This window comes from Chrysemys picta, chromosome 1 (assembly GCF_011386835.1).
Source record: "Chrysemys picta bellii isolate R12L10 chromosome 1, ASM1138683v2, whole genome shotgun sequence".
In the NCBI taxonomy this organism is placed as follows: domain Eukaryota; kingdom Metazoa; phylum Chordata; order Testudines; family Emydidae; genus Chrysemys; species Chrysemys picta.
The window spans coordinates 123,461,276-123,478,246 of record NC_088791.1 but is presented as its reverse complement, the minus strand read 5'-3'; the positions used below and the strand labels follow the sequence as shown (position 1 = coordinate 123,478,246).

Below are 16,971 nucleotides of genomic sequence, written 5' to 3'. Positions count from 1 at the left end.
AAAATCGGGACGGTCCCTATAAAATCGGGACATCTGGTCACCCTATGCCACCCTTACTTCTGTGCTGCTGTTGGTGGGGCACTGCCTTCAAAGCTGGGCGCCCGGCCAACAGCTGCCACTCTCTGTACACCCAGCTCTGAAGGCAGCACAGAAGTAAAGGTGGTAATAGCACGATCCCCCTAAAATAACCTTGCGATTCCCTGTGACCACCTTTTGGGGCGGGACCCCCAGTTTGAGAAACGCTGGTCTGCTTGGTGAAATCTGTATAGTATAGGGTAACTACACAAAAGATCAAATTTCACAGGAGAGACCAGATATCACGGTCAGGGATGCGTTTTTCACGGCTGTGAATTTGGTAGGGTCCTACAGATCTCCTAACTCAATCTACCATCTTCACCACTGATCATCCTCCCACTCTAAAAAGCACTTGGATTGAGCAGGAACTTGAATCTTGGGCTGTCAGATTAAAAGTGTGATGCTCTACTAACTGAGTTAGCTTTCCTCCCCTTCTGCCCCACAGAGCGTCAGCGAACAGCACCCTGAATGCTTGTAAAACCACCACATGTCTGGCAAAGTGGCAATTTAACTGCTGCTTTTTTTTTTTAAATAAATTAATGGAGATATCCCATCTCCTAGAACTGGACGGGACCTTGAAAGGTCATTGAGTCCAGCCCCCTGCCTTCACTAGCAGGACCAAGTACTGATTTTACCCCAGATCCCTAAGTGGCCCCCTCAAGGATTGAACTCCCAACCCTGGGTTTAGCAGGCCAATGCTCAAACCACTGAGCTATCCCTCCTCCCCCACAAACAAACACTGGACAGTAATAAGCATTGACCTACCTTCACTTTGGCAGTAGCAGTTAAAAGGACATAGTCTGGAGATTCCATGGCTTCACGCTTTTGATGTTGGGCATTCTGACCAACCAGTAAATTGAAATGGGTTGCCAAATGGCGTCTCAGCAGTGTCTTGTTTGGTGGGATGTTCAGCAACTGCGCCATGGTTTCCACATTAAAACGAGGTTCCAAGACCTATGAAACAAACCACAGAAAGTCAAACTGAAATCAAATCAATACCCTTGGATTAGGTCTTGAGGATGCCAGCAGCCATGCCAGACTTTATGGGCATTTTTTGGGTTGCATAGGCCATTTTTAGGGGAAATGCACTATAAAAGAGAAGAAAGGAGTTAGACTCATAGACTTTAAGGTCAGAAGGGACCATCATGATCATCTAGTCTGACCTCCTGCACAATGCAGGCCACAGAACCTCACTCACTTACTCCAGTTAACTAACATCTGTTGGGTTTAGAAAGGCTTATTCCTGTGGTTTTGCAGAGTTCTCAGTGGTAATAAACCAGTAAACAAGGGAAAGTAAGACTGACCCCACCCTTGTGTTTAAAATATGCCTTCATTTATGGTAAAATATCTTTCCCACCACCCTCTTTCTTTCTTTCTTTTTTTTTAAATGTTACTCTGATTGGACAAATGGCGAGAGAGGGTGCTTGAGAGATCCTGTCATAAACTGATAATGGTATGATAGTGTGTAATTTTCATCTCGGTTTTAATATCGGAAACTTTATTTAAGCTTAACGACAATGATAATGGAAAGTGAATAGGCATACAGTGAAAGTGTTCTGTGTGGTGTGTTTCACAAACAGCACAGTAATGTTCTGCTTTCTATCAGTTTCTGTACAAGAATCTGATCTACCACCCTAGTTACTTAGATGGCGCTCTTGATTGTGGTATCTGAGCCAACAGAGATTAATATCACTATATGAAGAAGATTTCTACTAATGACAGTGCCTGAAATCCAGAACGATCCCGAAGTAGTTTACAAATTGATGCACAAACTATACACAGGAATCAAAATACTCGCCCATTACAGAAGCACATCTAACTGTTTACCAGCACACAACAACACTATAAAACAGTTTAGGGCAAGGAGTAGAGAATGCCTTATCTGAAAAAGAATGCAAGGGAAAATTTAGATGTACAGAAACTTTGTTACCTAAATGGCCAGCACATCAGTGTTTATAAAGGTTCCTAACAACAAGAAGCTTACTAAAGATGACTGCCCATTTGGACAGACTGAAGTAAAGAGAGACACTGCTAACAAGGCAACATGTAGTTACACTTGATTTTAGCCATATATAGTATTAAAATATTATCTGGACTCTCTTATAAGTGAAACACTAAACCCTTACCATAAGTCCACCATGCACACCACTCCCTCTCAAATTAGGTGCATATTCTGCTAGGTCAACTGAGCGTAACCACTCCATTACACGGTGATTGGTCCACTGAGTAACCTCTGATGGGGTGATGTTGTTCTGTAAATGGGAATAGTTACAGTCATGAAGATTTCTTAGTTCCAACTTTAATTCAATTCCTTCTCTGCCCTTCACTTTAACCAACCTTCCACTCTCAAATGCATAACACTTTACTTTTTTATTGGTACCTTGCGGCATTTTATACTATCAGACTGGAGATGACCTAGACCAAAATCCCAGAAAACCCATGCCCCTCCCCCAAATATTGGGAAATTTCAAATCAGATCTAAATTTTATGGGTCCAGCCCATGTTTTCATAAGAGATGCTGGGCACCTTAGTGCCTGACAAGTTGAAGAGATTTTCTTCTTCATGCTCCTCGGCTGCTGTCTCTTGTTCAGCATCCTCACCTTCAAGTCTGGTATTTCAAGATCATTTATTAATGTGTGTTGAACAGGCTGGTGGTACTGGTGTTGGAGGGTGGAATAAAGAAAGCTACCTCATGCTCCTGTGAACATTATGAGAACTTGTCGGAAGCTTTTAGACAAGGCGTTGTGATTTGAAACGGTTCATTGTAACCAGGACACCAATACAGAACTTGGAATTTGTATATATCTGCAAGATTTCTGAAGAAATATTGATCTGATCCATGCATATGCAGCTGATTGGTTATCTTGGTTGGAGGTCAACATTCTAACTCCCCCACCCCAATCTCTCATGCAGCGAGTGCGGTAAAATTACGTGAGCTGCGTCCATGAATGCAAAAAGCCTGATTCTGCTGTCACTTACACCAGTTTTACACCACTGTTAACTTCAGTGGAGTGACTTCAATTTATTCCAGTATATGTAAGAATCCATTATCCCCAAAGAACTGCTATACTGGGCACCCCTTAGAGAAAAATGTGATGCATCTTGAACCACAGTTCTGGTGGCCTTATCTTAGTTTCATATTCCCTCTCAAGAGCAAGCTGCCTGTAAGACAAACACAGCTACAGCAGTAGCCCAAGATAATATTTGATTATAAGGTTCAACCCATTTTAGAAGGTAAATATTAAAAAAATGACAGATTTAATAAAGACTTAACAAGGCTTTACCGGGAACTGTGCACCTAATTCAAGATAATTAATAGATTCCACTTCCATCCTTAAAATAGCACAACACAGAATATATTCCAGAAACAGTCAGTCATTAATTAGAGAGAGAGAGGGGAGATTTTACACGAGGAACTGACTCAACAGGCTGGGGTAAAGGGAAGAAAAGGGGTCAGAGTCCCAGATAGGTAAAGCCCAACATGAAAGTTGAGGGAAGGGAAAAAGTAAGGGACGGGCAGCAGTCAAGAGTGGGGGTGGGTAGAGCAAGAATCACTTGTAAGGAAAACCAGTGGATTATACTCTCCATGATTTAGCCTTCACTTAAAACTTGTTACCTCATCAGACGGCCTCCTGCGCAGACAGTTGGGTTCAAAGTTATTTATTCTCAGGACCTGGATGGCTCTTTTAATGCTAAGATGGTGAAGGACACTAACAACTTTCAGGGACAGCAAGTCATCCTGTGAAAAATTAAAAAGGGGTGAAAACACACACACACAAACATACACCCATTTATTTTTGGAATCTATAATAACGTATGCCCTGAAAAGATAAATGTAGGTGTCTGCCTACAGTGTCACATCTAAGAAATGCTAGGATAGCCCCTCCTTACGGAAATTTTTAAGGATTAAAAAAATATATATATATTTGCCTTGCCTCCTCCTAGATTTCCCAGAAGCCTTTCTACCAGCTGTTGTGTAACTTCCTTCATGCACAGAAGTTAGTGGAAAGGATTCTGCGGAATGATTAGGAGAGAGAGTGCCATAACCTGTCATCACCAATGCAACCAGCAACGTAACTTTCTGAACACAGAATATCAAGCTCATTTTAAAATTTTAATCCAACCTAGACACAAGCTTTCACATGAAAAAAAAAAAAAATTTTTTTTAAAAACAATCCAGCCACAGTGCTTATATGAAAAAGTGAGCGTCCCCGTGAAAAGAGAGGCAGCTCCTATAGTAAAACAAAGAAATAGTCATGCTGGCCTCAAACCTACTGTAGCTGATAAATGTTTTTCAGGGGCTTCTGATCAGGAACTGGATGGTCAGGTGACTGACAAGACGAGCTGACCACTAGCTCACTAGAGAGGAAAGGTGCTACTCTATAAAGGCTGTTGAGGGGTTTATGTGAAATGGTTTGGTGGCTGTAGGCATCTACAAAGTGAGTTGAACGAAATCATGAAAACCACCTGTGACAGGTGCATAAACCCCGCACTGACAGGGCTTGGGCGGCTCCGGGTGCTAAAGTAGCCCTGCCCCTGTCAATTCTGCATGGTAGGGAGGAAGGCTTTAAAAAGGGGGAAGCTGCAGTCAGCAAGGGGGAACCCTGAGAAGGGAGCAACTAGAGAGCTCTGGAACAGCCAGAGGAACCCTCACACCAGACGTCTCCCAGCTGTGCGAGGAGTCCGGCAAACCCGACAAGGAGGGGCTGACTCAGCTACCCAGCCACAAGAACTCCAGTAAAGCTGCTACCCAGGCACCCGCGACACAAGGTGATGCCGCTGACCTTTTTCGCCTTGTTATTGACCCCAAGAGGGGATTGGTTTGTGCTGACCGGAACTAATGCCTTTCCACCCAGCCAGAAGTAAAGTAAGCAGGCCCACAAGGGCGGGCCCACTACCAGGGCTATGGGTATGTCTACATGGGGATAAACAACCCGTGGCTGGCCTGGGTCAGCTGCTGACTTGGGCTTGTGGGGCTGAGAAACTGTTGCGTAGACGTTCAGGCTGAGGGTACCCTGCGAGGGTGGAAGGTCCCAAAACTCAAGCTCCAGTCCCAGCGCGAATGTCTATGCAGCAATTTTTAGCCCCCAGCCCAAGTCAGCTGACCTAGGCCAGCTGTGGCTTTACTGTGGGGCTTTTATGCCATGTAGATGTACCCTAAGAGACTGGGGACTATACTAGGCCAACCCTGTGGTGGAAACTGGGCATGGTGAGGGGCCCAGCCCCACCAGGGAAGTGCCCATGAGACTCTTTTTACACTACCATCAAAAGTGACATCGTATTATCAGTCTCACAGAGACGCGAAGGATTGACTGGGATGAGGCTGAGCTACAGCTACAATCTCACCTTCAGGTAAGGGCTGAGGCACATGCTCACTATTTGGGGAGGAAACAGAAGATTTCATTCTTCAGGACTATCAGCTTGGCACCTTTCACATGTGCTCTGAATTTACACTTCGTAAAATGGCTTTGTGGGGGTAACTCATCAGAAAGGTGAAGGAAAAAATGACAGCAGCTCATGTCCTTTCAAATACAACACAGTCCTTCCTGCATGTGATCAGTTGCACAGTTGGAAAAAAGTTGTGCTGTCTCTTTATTATGGATTTGATATACACTTTAATTGCAATGACAAAGTTTGAAAGTCACTCTGCAACTACAATAGCAGACTACATGCACTGACATTGCTTTGACTCTATGCAGCTTCCCCTCACATCACCTCAAATTCAGTATTTTTTCAAACCTAGCTACAGCTAAAACTTTTTATTACTACTTCCAGAGCAAAGAAATGATACATTTTCATTTGCCCAAGTACATATCGAACATGTCCACCTTCTGGATCATTTGGTGCATAGGGATACACCCAGAATTTTAAATCCTGTTTATTTTTCAAGTGTAGAGATGTTTGTGGCGATTATTCAGTGGCAGATCCAGATTTACCTATAAATTTGCAATCTATTCCATGTGAAAGATCACACTTTTCTACATCTGTTTTCACTTCAGCATCTAACCTCAGAAGTTTCACACATCAGGAAAAGAGACCTTTACATTTGCATGCCACATTTCAATCCGACAGATCCTAAATTACATTACAAATATTATAAAATATTAAATGCAAAAGTTACATTATCGTAATATTTTTGCATTATTGCAGAGTTAAGAACTCAAAATCTGGAGATGTCTAAGTTAAATCTGCACATTCAACCAGAACTGTGCCATGAAGCAATGCTTATTTAGTTTAAGTCTCAAAGTCTAATTAATTGGTGGCGTAAGTAGATGCAACTCTACTGCCTTCAATGGATTTAGACATACTTATGTGAGAGGGAATCTGGCTTCCCATCTTTTAGTGCTATTTATATCAAACTAATACTACAATTCAGCTTGTGCTCTAACTTCCATTCTAACCACCTATATATTCAGGAAACTATAATAAGAAAATTCCATGGAAAATCCAGTAGTTCACTTCCCAGAGGTTTATCCATATATTTTCTTTAGTTTCACTCTGTAGGGTTTTCTACAAAACCTACTTAGACCCTGAAAAAATGTTGCTTTGATTTGCAGGTTCAAATTAGTCCAAAAAGCAACATGAAACTTAATTAAAATTGCTTAGCTTCACCTGGTTTCATGTCAAAGTCATACAAAACGAAGATATTTACATGGTTTAAAATATAAACTCCCCCAAATCTGGTCAGGTTAATTCAGGCTCACTCACGTGTTTTACCAGCTTTAGTGAATTTTATCATGAATGTCGTCTGAATTTTGAGTTTGAATTTTTTGTTTGCATTTGAACCATGTGAGTTCCATATGGTTTCATTTCAACTTTGCAGACATCTCTATTTCTAGTTAATGATTTAGGGTAAACTTAGTTATTACAATTCATTAGGTCACTGAGCATGGTTAGGTTTTTGCCTAAAAACATAGTAATGGATCTAAAATTAAAGGGGGAAGTGCCACAGAAAAAGCAACTATTAGGAAGGTACAGTTCCTGTTACAAACCTCTTTCTCTTTACACGTAAATTATACTAGTTTTAAATGCCAAATGGTGCAGATTATACTTCTTTACAATCAGCTGCAGCCCCTATGTAATTTATACCACTGTTTAAGTCACCACTGAATTGACCACAGCCTTCCATGGGCCTGCTGGCCCTATGCTTTCAACAGAGGCTTAAATAGCAGGAGCAAATCTGGTCTTAAAAACACATACCCTATTTTTATATTAATGTCCCAAACACACACAAAAAATTGGGAAGCAAATTCAGAAAAACATGCTATGTAAGCAACAACAACAAGGAGTCTGGTGGCACCTTAAAGACTAACAGATTTATTTGGGCATAAGCTTTCGTGAGTAAAAACCTCACTTCTTCGGATGCATCCAAAGAAGTGAGGTTTTTACTCACGAAAGCTCATGCCCAAATAAATCTGTTAGTCTTTAAGGTGCCACCAGACTCCTTGTTGTTTTTGTAGATACAGACTAACACGGCTACCCCTTGATACTTGACACTATGTAAGCAATAGAATACTTAAAAACGCCTATTTTTTTCAAAATTTGTCATGAGGCTTCAGTCAACTAACTCACACTGGGTAAAATTTTCCCCCAAATTCACATTGGCCCAGAGTTCTAAAGGTATTTAGGCACCTAAAGATGCAGATAAATGCCTAGTGGGATTGAAAAAAGCACGTATATGAGTAAGGGTGCAAAGCCCTTATTGATTTCAATGGGGAATTTGGCACCTAACCTGCTTCACTGCTTTTGAAAATCCCACTAGGTACCTCTCTGCATCTTTAGGTGCCTTAATACCTCCGTAAATCTAGCCATACCTCATTTCCCCCTTGACTTACATGCACTTAAGGGCTTATGTGGGGCATAGACATTGTGCTGAACCTCTGCACAGGAGTGAATTTCATTGCATGCATGTCTTTTTCCTCTGCAATGGTTCATATGAATTTGAAAAAGCAAACCCAGCAGTATGTACAATCACCATTATTTATCAGCGTCCAAAATGGAACATGTTGAGCACTGTAAGTAAGTTAATACAGGAAGATATCCCATCTCCTAGAACTGGAAGGGACCCTGAAAGGTCATCAAGTCCAGTCCCCTGCCTTCACTAGCAGGACCAAGTACTGATTTTGCCCCAGATCCCTAAGTGGCCCCCTCAAGGATTGAACTCACAACCCTGGGCCCAGCAGGCCAATGCTCAAACCACTGAACTATCCCTCCCCCCTTAGATCTTAGCCTTCTCCCCTGTGCTAGTGTATAGAATGCACAAAGTACATACAACCAATATCTTGGCATGAGATGGTTACATTTAGCATGTTCATGGCACAGTATATTAGTAAACACTTTCATGACCAGTTGTTTTTTTTTAAAAGATCATATTGTATATGACCCTCAGTTTCCATTCAAATCTGTAGGAAAGAACAGAACCTTGCCTCTCAGTTACATTATGTCTTATCTGCCTTCAAACAAAACACTCTGGGCCTATTTCACCCATGGTGTTTTAAGGTGCTGGAACTAGGTTAGAAGTTGATCTGACATATTTTAAAAATACCACCTAATTGTATTAAACTTAGTCTTAATTATTTAGAATAAATTTTAAAGAAAAATCCTGATTTAAAGATTAAAGGAACTTGCTCTAATTTTCTTACCCTAGTCACCCAAATGAACAGTAACAATATATTGAACATTTAATATTAAACTTCTTAGAGAGAAGAATTAAGTCCATCTACTTGAATTAGTTAATATGAATTTGAACAAAGGCCCAATTTTCAGTAGGTAGATGGATGCTGTGACTATAAAATTTACACACACCAATTGTGTCTACAAGTACTGCACTTGCATTTGAAAATCATCCAATTTTGTCTGCAAATTAAATAGGCATAGGGTTTCCTCATTTTCACATACACATTTATACACATAATTCTCAAATGTTCAGGCACAATGGAGATATGTGGGTATATTTTGCAAGCATACCTTACAATACTATCTTTGAAAACTTGGTCCTTAAAATGTTCCATATTAGCGATAACTTGTGAAACAGTCACATAGGTAGTATTATTGGGGTTTATATCCTCTGTAGGATGTAGCTACTAGAAGGCGGCATACCACTGAATACACTTGACAATGTCTGACATTCCATTACAGATTAGTGGCACACAACACTAGGGGGGGGAGACACACAGACAATTACAGTATACTATTGTATAAATATTTGATTTTAAAACTCATTGCAAACTGTGGGAAATTTCTGACAAGCTGACCTCTGGTAATCACTATTCTGCTATCATCCAGCAAATCTGCAGAACGGATTTTTGGAAAATTCAACCATTTTAAAATTACCTGCAGAAAATCCGACAAGACCAAATAAGCTGCTTTTCTGTTGAACAAATTTATTAAGATATATAGATAGATTTTCCATTCTCTGTTTTGTAAAAGCAAATGAGGTTAATCTTCTAAGTTTGTTAATTTATGTGAACTATAGTTATCTTCCATATAATAGATCTATTCACTCTGGATAAAATTCACCCATGCACAGAGGGCGAGTGCAAGACTTATCATTTAAGTCCCATTTTAAGCCCTCAGAATCGGGCCTAAGTCATGCATAGGTATTCTGCTGATCTGCACATGGGTGAATTTTACTCTCTATGTAGTTATGACATAAGCGATAAATAATAAGGAAAACAAGTCTACTGATTGCCATTTTCTGAGTGCGTGGTAAAATAAACTTTAATTGGGTAATACTTTTGGAATCACCATGATATATAGCAGGAAAAGCAAGTTTCTTTAGATTAGCGGGGCTCCAATTTACCACCTACAATCATGTCACTCTGCATTAAAAAACAAAAACAAAAAACAAAAAAACAAAACAAAAACTAACAAAAACAACCAAAACCAAGAACACAAAATATGCCAGAAAATAACCTGGCATTTACTTACAACGCTCATGTAATGGAGCATTCGACCATCCACCCTTCCTTCATCAAATTGAGTCTTATACTGGGGAAGTCCAATATCATCCAACCACCCTAAGAAAAACACATATTACTAACTCAAACCACCTTTAGACGAAGGGCAGTTATGTATCTAGCTGGCACTCTCCATGTTATCATTACTCGCGGGTATTCATGGATACTCAAATTATCCAGGATCCTTAACCCCCTGCCCCTATCTTAGCGTATTTCTATACTGCACGCTCCTTACAGCAGCATGTAGAGTACATATGCAGCAGGTCCCCCTAGCATCGGGACAGCTGTGCGGACAGTAAAACACTGCTTAGGTGAGCAAAGACATGCCTGAACACTTAGGGTATGTACCCTATGCAGCTCTCTACATGCCCAAGCAGTGCCTCCCCTGTTCATACTGCTACTGTTAGCGGTGAAGTGTCCCACTGCCAGAGTCTTTCCCCACCTCAGGGAAAGGCTTCTGCAGCAGATAAAGACTCCGGCATTGGGGAGAGGGTCCAGCAGCTGCCCACTGCAGGGAGCTGCCAGAGCCTCTCTCTGCCACAGTGAAAGATTCTGGCACAGGAGAAGGCTCCAGCAGCTCCCAGCGGCCTCCCCCTTGACAGAGCCTTATACTGCTATGTTTAGCTACAAACTGCAGTGTGGATGCAGCCTGATGTTCACTGCTGTGTGTAGCTACACACACCCTACATGCTGCTGCCATCAGTGTGCCCTGTAAACACACTTTTAGAAAGCACAGATGCAATTACTTTAAAGTGCAACGAATCTTACTGGTAACCCAGTTGTAATCCAGTTTTCCATGATTGTTTTCTTCTTCTGACCCCAGTGCCTGAAGAGCGAGCTGAAGTTTCTTCCGATGCAGTGGATGCTTTATTCCAAGTTCCTGTGAAGACAAAGAAACCGAAGCACTTAATTTCTAGCTCAGCAGCATATGGATGATATGTGATTTACACAGAATCAAAATGTAAAAATAACCAAAATCCATTTTACCCAACCCACAAACTAACACAAACTCCAACATGACAGGCCAAATTTTGCCCTTAGACACACACAGCAATTGCTGTTGAAATTAACAAGTATTGTGCACATGCATCAGAGGACAGATCTGATCATGTGCCTAAATTTAGAGATCTAAATTCACAGGGAAGCACCGACCTGAGCACAGCTTGATATCTGTTGAGCACCCACCACACCCTAGGATGTCAATGGGACTGCAACTGGTCAGCACTTCTGAAAATCAGGCCACTTACTTACATACCTAATGCATTTAGATGCCTCATCCCTTTGGTGGTTGTTAGCCCCAATATTCTTATGTGGAGCAAAAATAGCCGGCTCACTAAACGGTGATGGTAGTCGGCATAATATTTTAAGGGATAATATACTTATCTACCTACCTCAGAGTGAGGCAGGCAAGGTTGCAAAGTTTAGTTAGTTATTAGCTATAAAGCACTTTGAAAACATGAAGTGCTATATAAATGTTAAAGAATAAGTGGCCTGATAAGATAGTCCTCCTCAATACTGTTGCAAGTGCAGCTGTTCCAGGAACTCTTCAAAGACAGTTTTTTGTTTTTTTAACTAAATACCTGATATCAAATGCAAACATTGGAGTATCGGTAGGCGAAACGGCCATTATGGCCACACCTATTTTTAATTTTAAAATGTTTTCGGATGTTGCATGATATCGTATAACAACAGCTGTGAATAGCAGCTTTGAACTAACCCGGGACTACTTAAGGAAGTGGATGCCTTATTGGTTTACAACAGTAAAAGAAGCTAAACATTCAGTACAGCCAGACTTGTGACTGAAGTAAACGATAATTAATGGTGTGGACCCAAAGCAGGAAAAGAATTAACTTTCCCAACCTGAACGTAATTGAAAAACTGTGGCATGGACAATTTAATTGAAAAGTTACATGAATTGAGGGCCTGATTCTCCAGTGCCTTGCACCTTGTGCTGTCATTTATAACTGTACAAAGTGGATGGGGCATAAAACCAAATCAGAATAGTAGCCTTTTACACTCACCTTGCACAGGGGTAAATAAAGGCATAAGATGCAAAGAAGTGGAGAATCAGAACCATAAGCCAGTGGTATTGCAACAAGTGATTTCCTTATTTGAACATATATATTTTTAAATGTAATGATTGGAAGAGTTAGTTGATGCACCAACATTTATTGCAGTCAAATCATACATTTAATTACCTCTTTCATTATGAACATTAAAATTCATACTAAAGTTAGACACAAAACAATTTTTTTTTGCATTACTAAAGACAAATGTATTTTAAAGATTCACTTGCTGGGCTCTTCGATTTTAGTTGCATCTCATAACCCTGACTTACACACACACAAAATGTAAACCGATGCTTAACAATTAACCCAATATAAATATTTTCCTAACATGTCTTACCTTTTCCAGATCCTGCTGAGAAGCTTGCAAGAGAGTCTGCCCAGACAGTATCCAGTGTTTGCCATGATTCATGTATGAACCTAAACCCTGGCTCTGGAGCCAGTTGCAAACTTGCTCCTTTGTCCATTTAGCAAATGGCATATCCAGGTCACTAAAGCAGAAGAAATATTTTTTAAAAAAATTACAAATTCATAGGTGTTTTTCAGAGCTGAGACAATGTACAGGAAGAGATGCGTGCCTGTATTATTTAGACTGTAAGCTACTTGGGAAAAGATATGTCTATTGCTCTGTGTTTGTACAATACCTAGCAAAATGGGACCTTGATCTCAGTTGTTGAGTCCGAGACACTAGCATAATAAACATGACGATGACAGTTATTAGTCATCATCATCATAATCTGTGTGTTCCAGGATGGCTTTAAAACTTTAAAATGCGACTGAAATACTTTACTTAAGATACTCCAATAACCTACATTATAATGAAGGGAACTTTATCAGCTTATGGGATGACCGAGGCCTTGATCCTGCCTGAAATCGATGTGGTGGACTGACACCTGCACCCACGTACAGCCCCATTCACTTCAGTGTAGCTCCATAGAGGCAGATCCTGAGCCCATTCACCTGAGCGCCCCACTCCAGTCAATGGGACTGCACTCAGGTGCGGGATTCCACTCATGTGACTCACACTGCAGTATGGGGCCATACTTAGTACATTAATTTCCTAACCATCCTCTTAAGGAGGACAACATCCCAAAGAGCCAGGGCTTGCCTGTTTCCTTTTGCTAGCAATGCTAATGTTGCTCTAACTTAACTTTTGCAAAGCACAATTCCTCTTAATACAGGAACAAAACGAAAGCCTGCTACAAGGGCAAATAGAAGTGGAAAAAGCACTGCATGTTCTGGTTCAGTGCAGCTCCTCTTACCTGTTAGACTGCCCAAGATCTCGAGACCAGCCCAGTCTTGGTCCTGCAGTCGCTCTTGTCCCTCCTCTTTTGAACTCTGCCTCAGACATATCATCCGGGTTAAATGTGGTAGACTGGCTCCTTTTAAGCCTAAGTAAAGGAGGTTAATATATGATAACCAGGAATAAATTCCTTTATTGGCACAATCACGGAATACACTGTGGAGTCTTGAAATAAGCTGCAATAATTTTTGCACCTTTTCATCTGCACTAATCCGTAAACTATTAAATGGCCGGGGGGTGGGGTGAGGGGGGGGAGAGAAGAAGGATGAGAAGCTGAGAACAAAGAACTAAGAGAGAGAACAACAAAACCAACAAAAACACGCCAGGCACAGCAGTGACTTTGCGATAAGGATGACAATTTACTAGGAACTGTGTTGAGTCGACGAAGTCATCCCACCTAGGCCACCAAACAGACTGCAAATGGTAATGACTTTGTTATGTCCAGCCTGAGCTGCACTTTTGGTGACCTAGAGATGAAAGGTTACGTATCCCGTTAGCAATCCCCCTAATGATCCAAACCTACATGATGTTCACTTTTTTTTTTTTTTTTTTTAAACTTACCTTCCAAATAGTTTCTTGATTCCTCTGGCTTTCTTCTTGGAGTCTGGAGAAGAGGGAGACAGCTGCCCGCTATCAGTTTCTTTCGGTCGAGGGGGCAAACCAGCTAGGTCCAAGTGATCTGCAGATCCCTTTTCTGTTTCAGCTATTACAAAACAAACCCCAGTAGAACTTCACCTGGCAGTACTTCATCTGCGTTTCACATTATGAGCACATTACTGAGTCTGTAACCACTTTTGCTGGAATTACTGTGAACCATCGATTTTAAGAAAACGGGGGGATCCAAAGGAGATAAAATGTGTTCCTTTCAGTGGTCTAGTGTTTGAAAACTGGTAGCACCCAATAACATCAATATGTTGCATTTGTTAAGTACCTTGCACCAAAAGACCACAAGACGCTTTATGAATTACTAATAAATTAAGTATCAGAGGGGTAGCCGTGTTAGTCTGAATCTGTAAAAAGCAACAGAGGGTCCTGTGGCACCTTTAAGACTAACAGAAGTATTGGAGCATAAGCTTTCGTGGGTGAATTCACCCACAAAAGCTTATGCTCCAATACTTCTGTTAGACTTAAAGGTGCCACAGGACCCTCTGTTGCTTTTTAATAAATTAAGGCCATAGATAACTCTGTTAGGGAAAAGTTATTTCCCCCATTTTACAGACAGATACACCGAGGCACAAGGAAGCCCCACAGGAATCCAGTGGCACAGCAGGGAGTAGTACCAAAGGATGCCCTAAGCACTATAAAGCATTTTCACACCAGTTTTCCTGATAATAAAATGCAATTTCTGATTAGATCCCCATCTCGCAAGATCTACCAACAGCCATCTCCTTCTGACTCAGAAATGCAATTGGGAAAAGAAGACCTTACGCTTCTGCACATAGTGGAATATTTTGCTCCTTCACAGACAAGTACCATGAACTTTGGGTGGTGTCCTGACTAAAAAGCCATTGCTTCTTATTTAAGAGCCAAAGGATGGATGTATCTAATACCCACCACTGCATAGGGAAACAACATGTTGCCATCCATGATGGAAATCTTACGTCTTTATCCTGTATTTGTCTACAGAGACTTCATATCCACTCCAGGTGAACCTGGGGACTGTTCAAGAATGTACTTGCCAACCAAAATTATAAAATGAAAAACAAATAACAGAAAAAGGTGCTAAATAGACAATTAAACAAATTGCAGAATCTAATATTCTACTTAAGCAGAGATGTGCCAGCAAGTGCCATACAGCTGTGGGCAAACAAACGATGAGGAGTTTGTTTACATCACTTATTCGCTAATGGAAGCTTAAAACAAAATTGAAGAAGAGTGACTATAAATCTACTGCCTGGAGTCTGTTAAAGTGAAACAGCCATAGCCAAAATGTAGCCCCTGGAGACCACAGAGCGGTTTGTAGCCACCTTCATCATCTTTAATATGGATGGACAGCTAAAGGAACCATCATTTGTTTAAAAAAATAAACTCTGTATTGCCTTTCAAGAGAAAACAAGGTTCACGAGCAACTACCAGTCATTTGGATCAAGATGGAGCACAATATACTGGCACCTATAGTTTAATATCTTAAAGTTAATGATGAAGGTGGCTGCAATTTGCTCCAATTAATGCAAGTTAGACGTGGCCCTGTAGCTCCTGGGAACTCACCAGTGTGGCCCTTAGTTCGGCAAAGTTTCGATGCCCTAGCAAAAAGTCAATTAGCAGGTCCCATATTCGCAAAATCTTCTCTAATGGCCAAACATGAAGAGAGGCAACTATATCATTTATTTTAACATGTGCTTTCGGAGCACTTCAGCTCTACTGATGGGTGAACGAGGTGCTCAGTGCTGGAGGATAGAGCTACTGTATAGGTACGGTATTTTAGAAAGGAATCTAATTTAGGAAAAAACACATTTAAGCAGCACTCTTGGTGGGAAACGGAAGGACATGGTTGAATGAATCAGAAGCAGAGGTTTGTGGGTACTAGCCACTCACTGTATCGCCTTCATCACTGAAATAATCCTTCAGAATAGCTGTTTTATGAAAGTGATGTTTGGATATTTGGAACACTAATGGGAAATAAGGAGACTGCCTCTATTTCTGTCGTGTCTTAGGACCATATTCGCCTTCAATTACCATCACTGATTTAGGGTTACATGGCTGTACATAAAGGCAACACATTCCATTCCGGTTCCTATACCGCCCTCATCCACCAGCATAGCTGAGTACACGCCAGAACTACCAGACTAGCATTTGTCATGTGTGGTTTTTCTCTCTGATGTTTATTACATTAATTTCTTCCTTAGTTATTTGGAAAAGAGGAATCGTGTATCCCTCCCTTCAGTGCTAGCTTAATTAAAGCTGTACAAATACTGCCAAAACTCATGTTGCATTACCTGTTAGCATCTTCCAGAAGCACTGAGTTGGATGACAACACAAAGAGATGATGATCTGAATAACCACCAAGTCATTACGATAAAAGTGAGCAGAATGCGTGGCCAGGCCTCTGTAGATTACACACACTTCTACAATTACCTCCCATTCTCTACCTTCTTTTTTGCCTTGATGAGTAACCTTGTGTTCGGAGGTTCATTAACCTTCGCAAGTCTACCCGCAATGTGTCTCATTAGTAGTGGTTATCATGAAACAATGCAGCAGACTTTGAGTAGTCGGCCAGTGTTAAACAGAACATACATTTTAGTGTTTCAACAGAGATCTTGTTTCTAGCTCGGTTTTAAAAATTCATGGCCATAACCAGCTGTTAGCAGCAATCACAGCAAAGCACTGGTACAGGCAGACATGCAGGACTACTATACCTAACGTAGGTGCACTTGCACTTCGACTGCGATCTTCAGATATCCAAACAATGCACATAACCACACGCAGCACAATGGGAGAGAATACGCAGAACGACAAGGTAAAACATACATCAAAATTTACACTGGCAAAATACAAGACAAGGGGAGAAAAGTAAAACAGATACATGCACCACACACACCACTGAATTCACACACAGATTAGGATTACC

General features: G+C 41.0%; 1 protein-coding gene across 28 annotated transcripts in view; it reads right to left on the bottom strand.

The window, feature by feature from the left end:
- The window catches only part of PPFIBP1 (PPFIA binding protein 1), a 178,575-nt gene that overhangs the window by 5,667 nt on the left and 155,937 nt on the right, over window positions 1–16,971 (bottom strand). For 18 of the 28 annotated variants that reach the window (XM_065569248.1, XM_065569219.1, XM_008165937.4 and 15 more), the window contains 9 exons: window positions 16,760–16,792; window positions 13,965–14,106; window positions 13,363–13,491; window positions 12,441–12,591; window positions 10,803–10,914; window positions 10,006–10,094; window positions 3,692–3,814; window positions 2,202–2,327; window positions 841–1,029 (listed from right to left, as the gene is read on the bottom strand). In XM_065569248.1, coding sequence (XP_065425320.1) covers window positions 841–1,029; window positions 2,202–2,327; window positions 3,692–3,814; window positions 10,006–10,094; window positions 10,803–10,914; window positions 12,441–12,591; window positions 13,363–13,491; window positions 13,965–14,106; window positions 16,760–16,792 — 1,094 coding nt within the window. The remainder of the gene's footprint in view (window positions 1–840; window positions 1,030–2,201; window positions 2,328–3,691; window positions 3,815–10,005; window positions 10,095–10,802; window positions 10,915–12,440; window positions 12,592–13,362; window positions 13,492–13,964; window positions 14,107–16,759; window positions 16,793–16,971) is intronic. The other 10 variants (XM_065569270.1, XM_008165957.4, XM_065569280.1 and 7 more) reach the window with 1 other exon arrangement.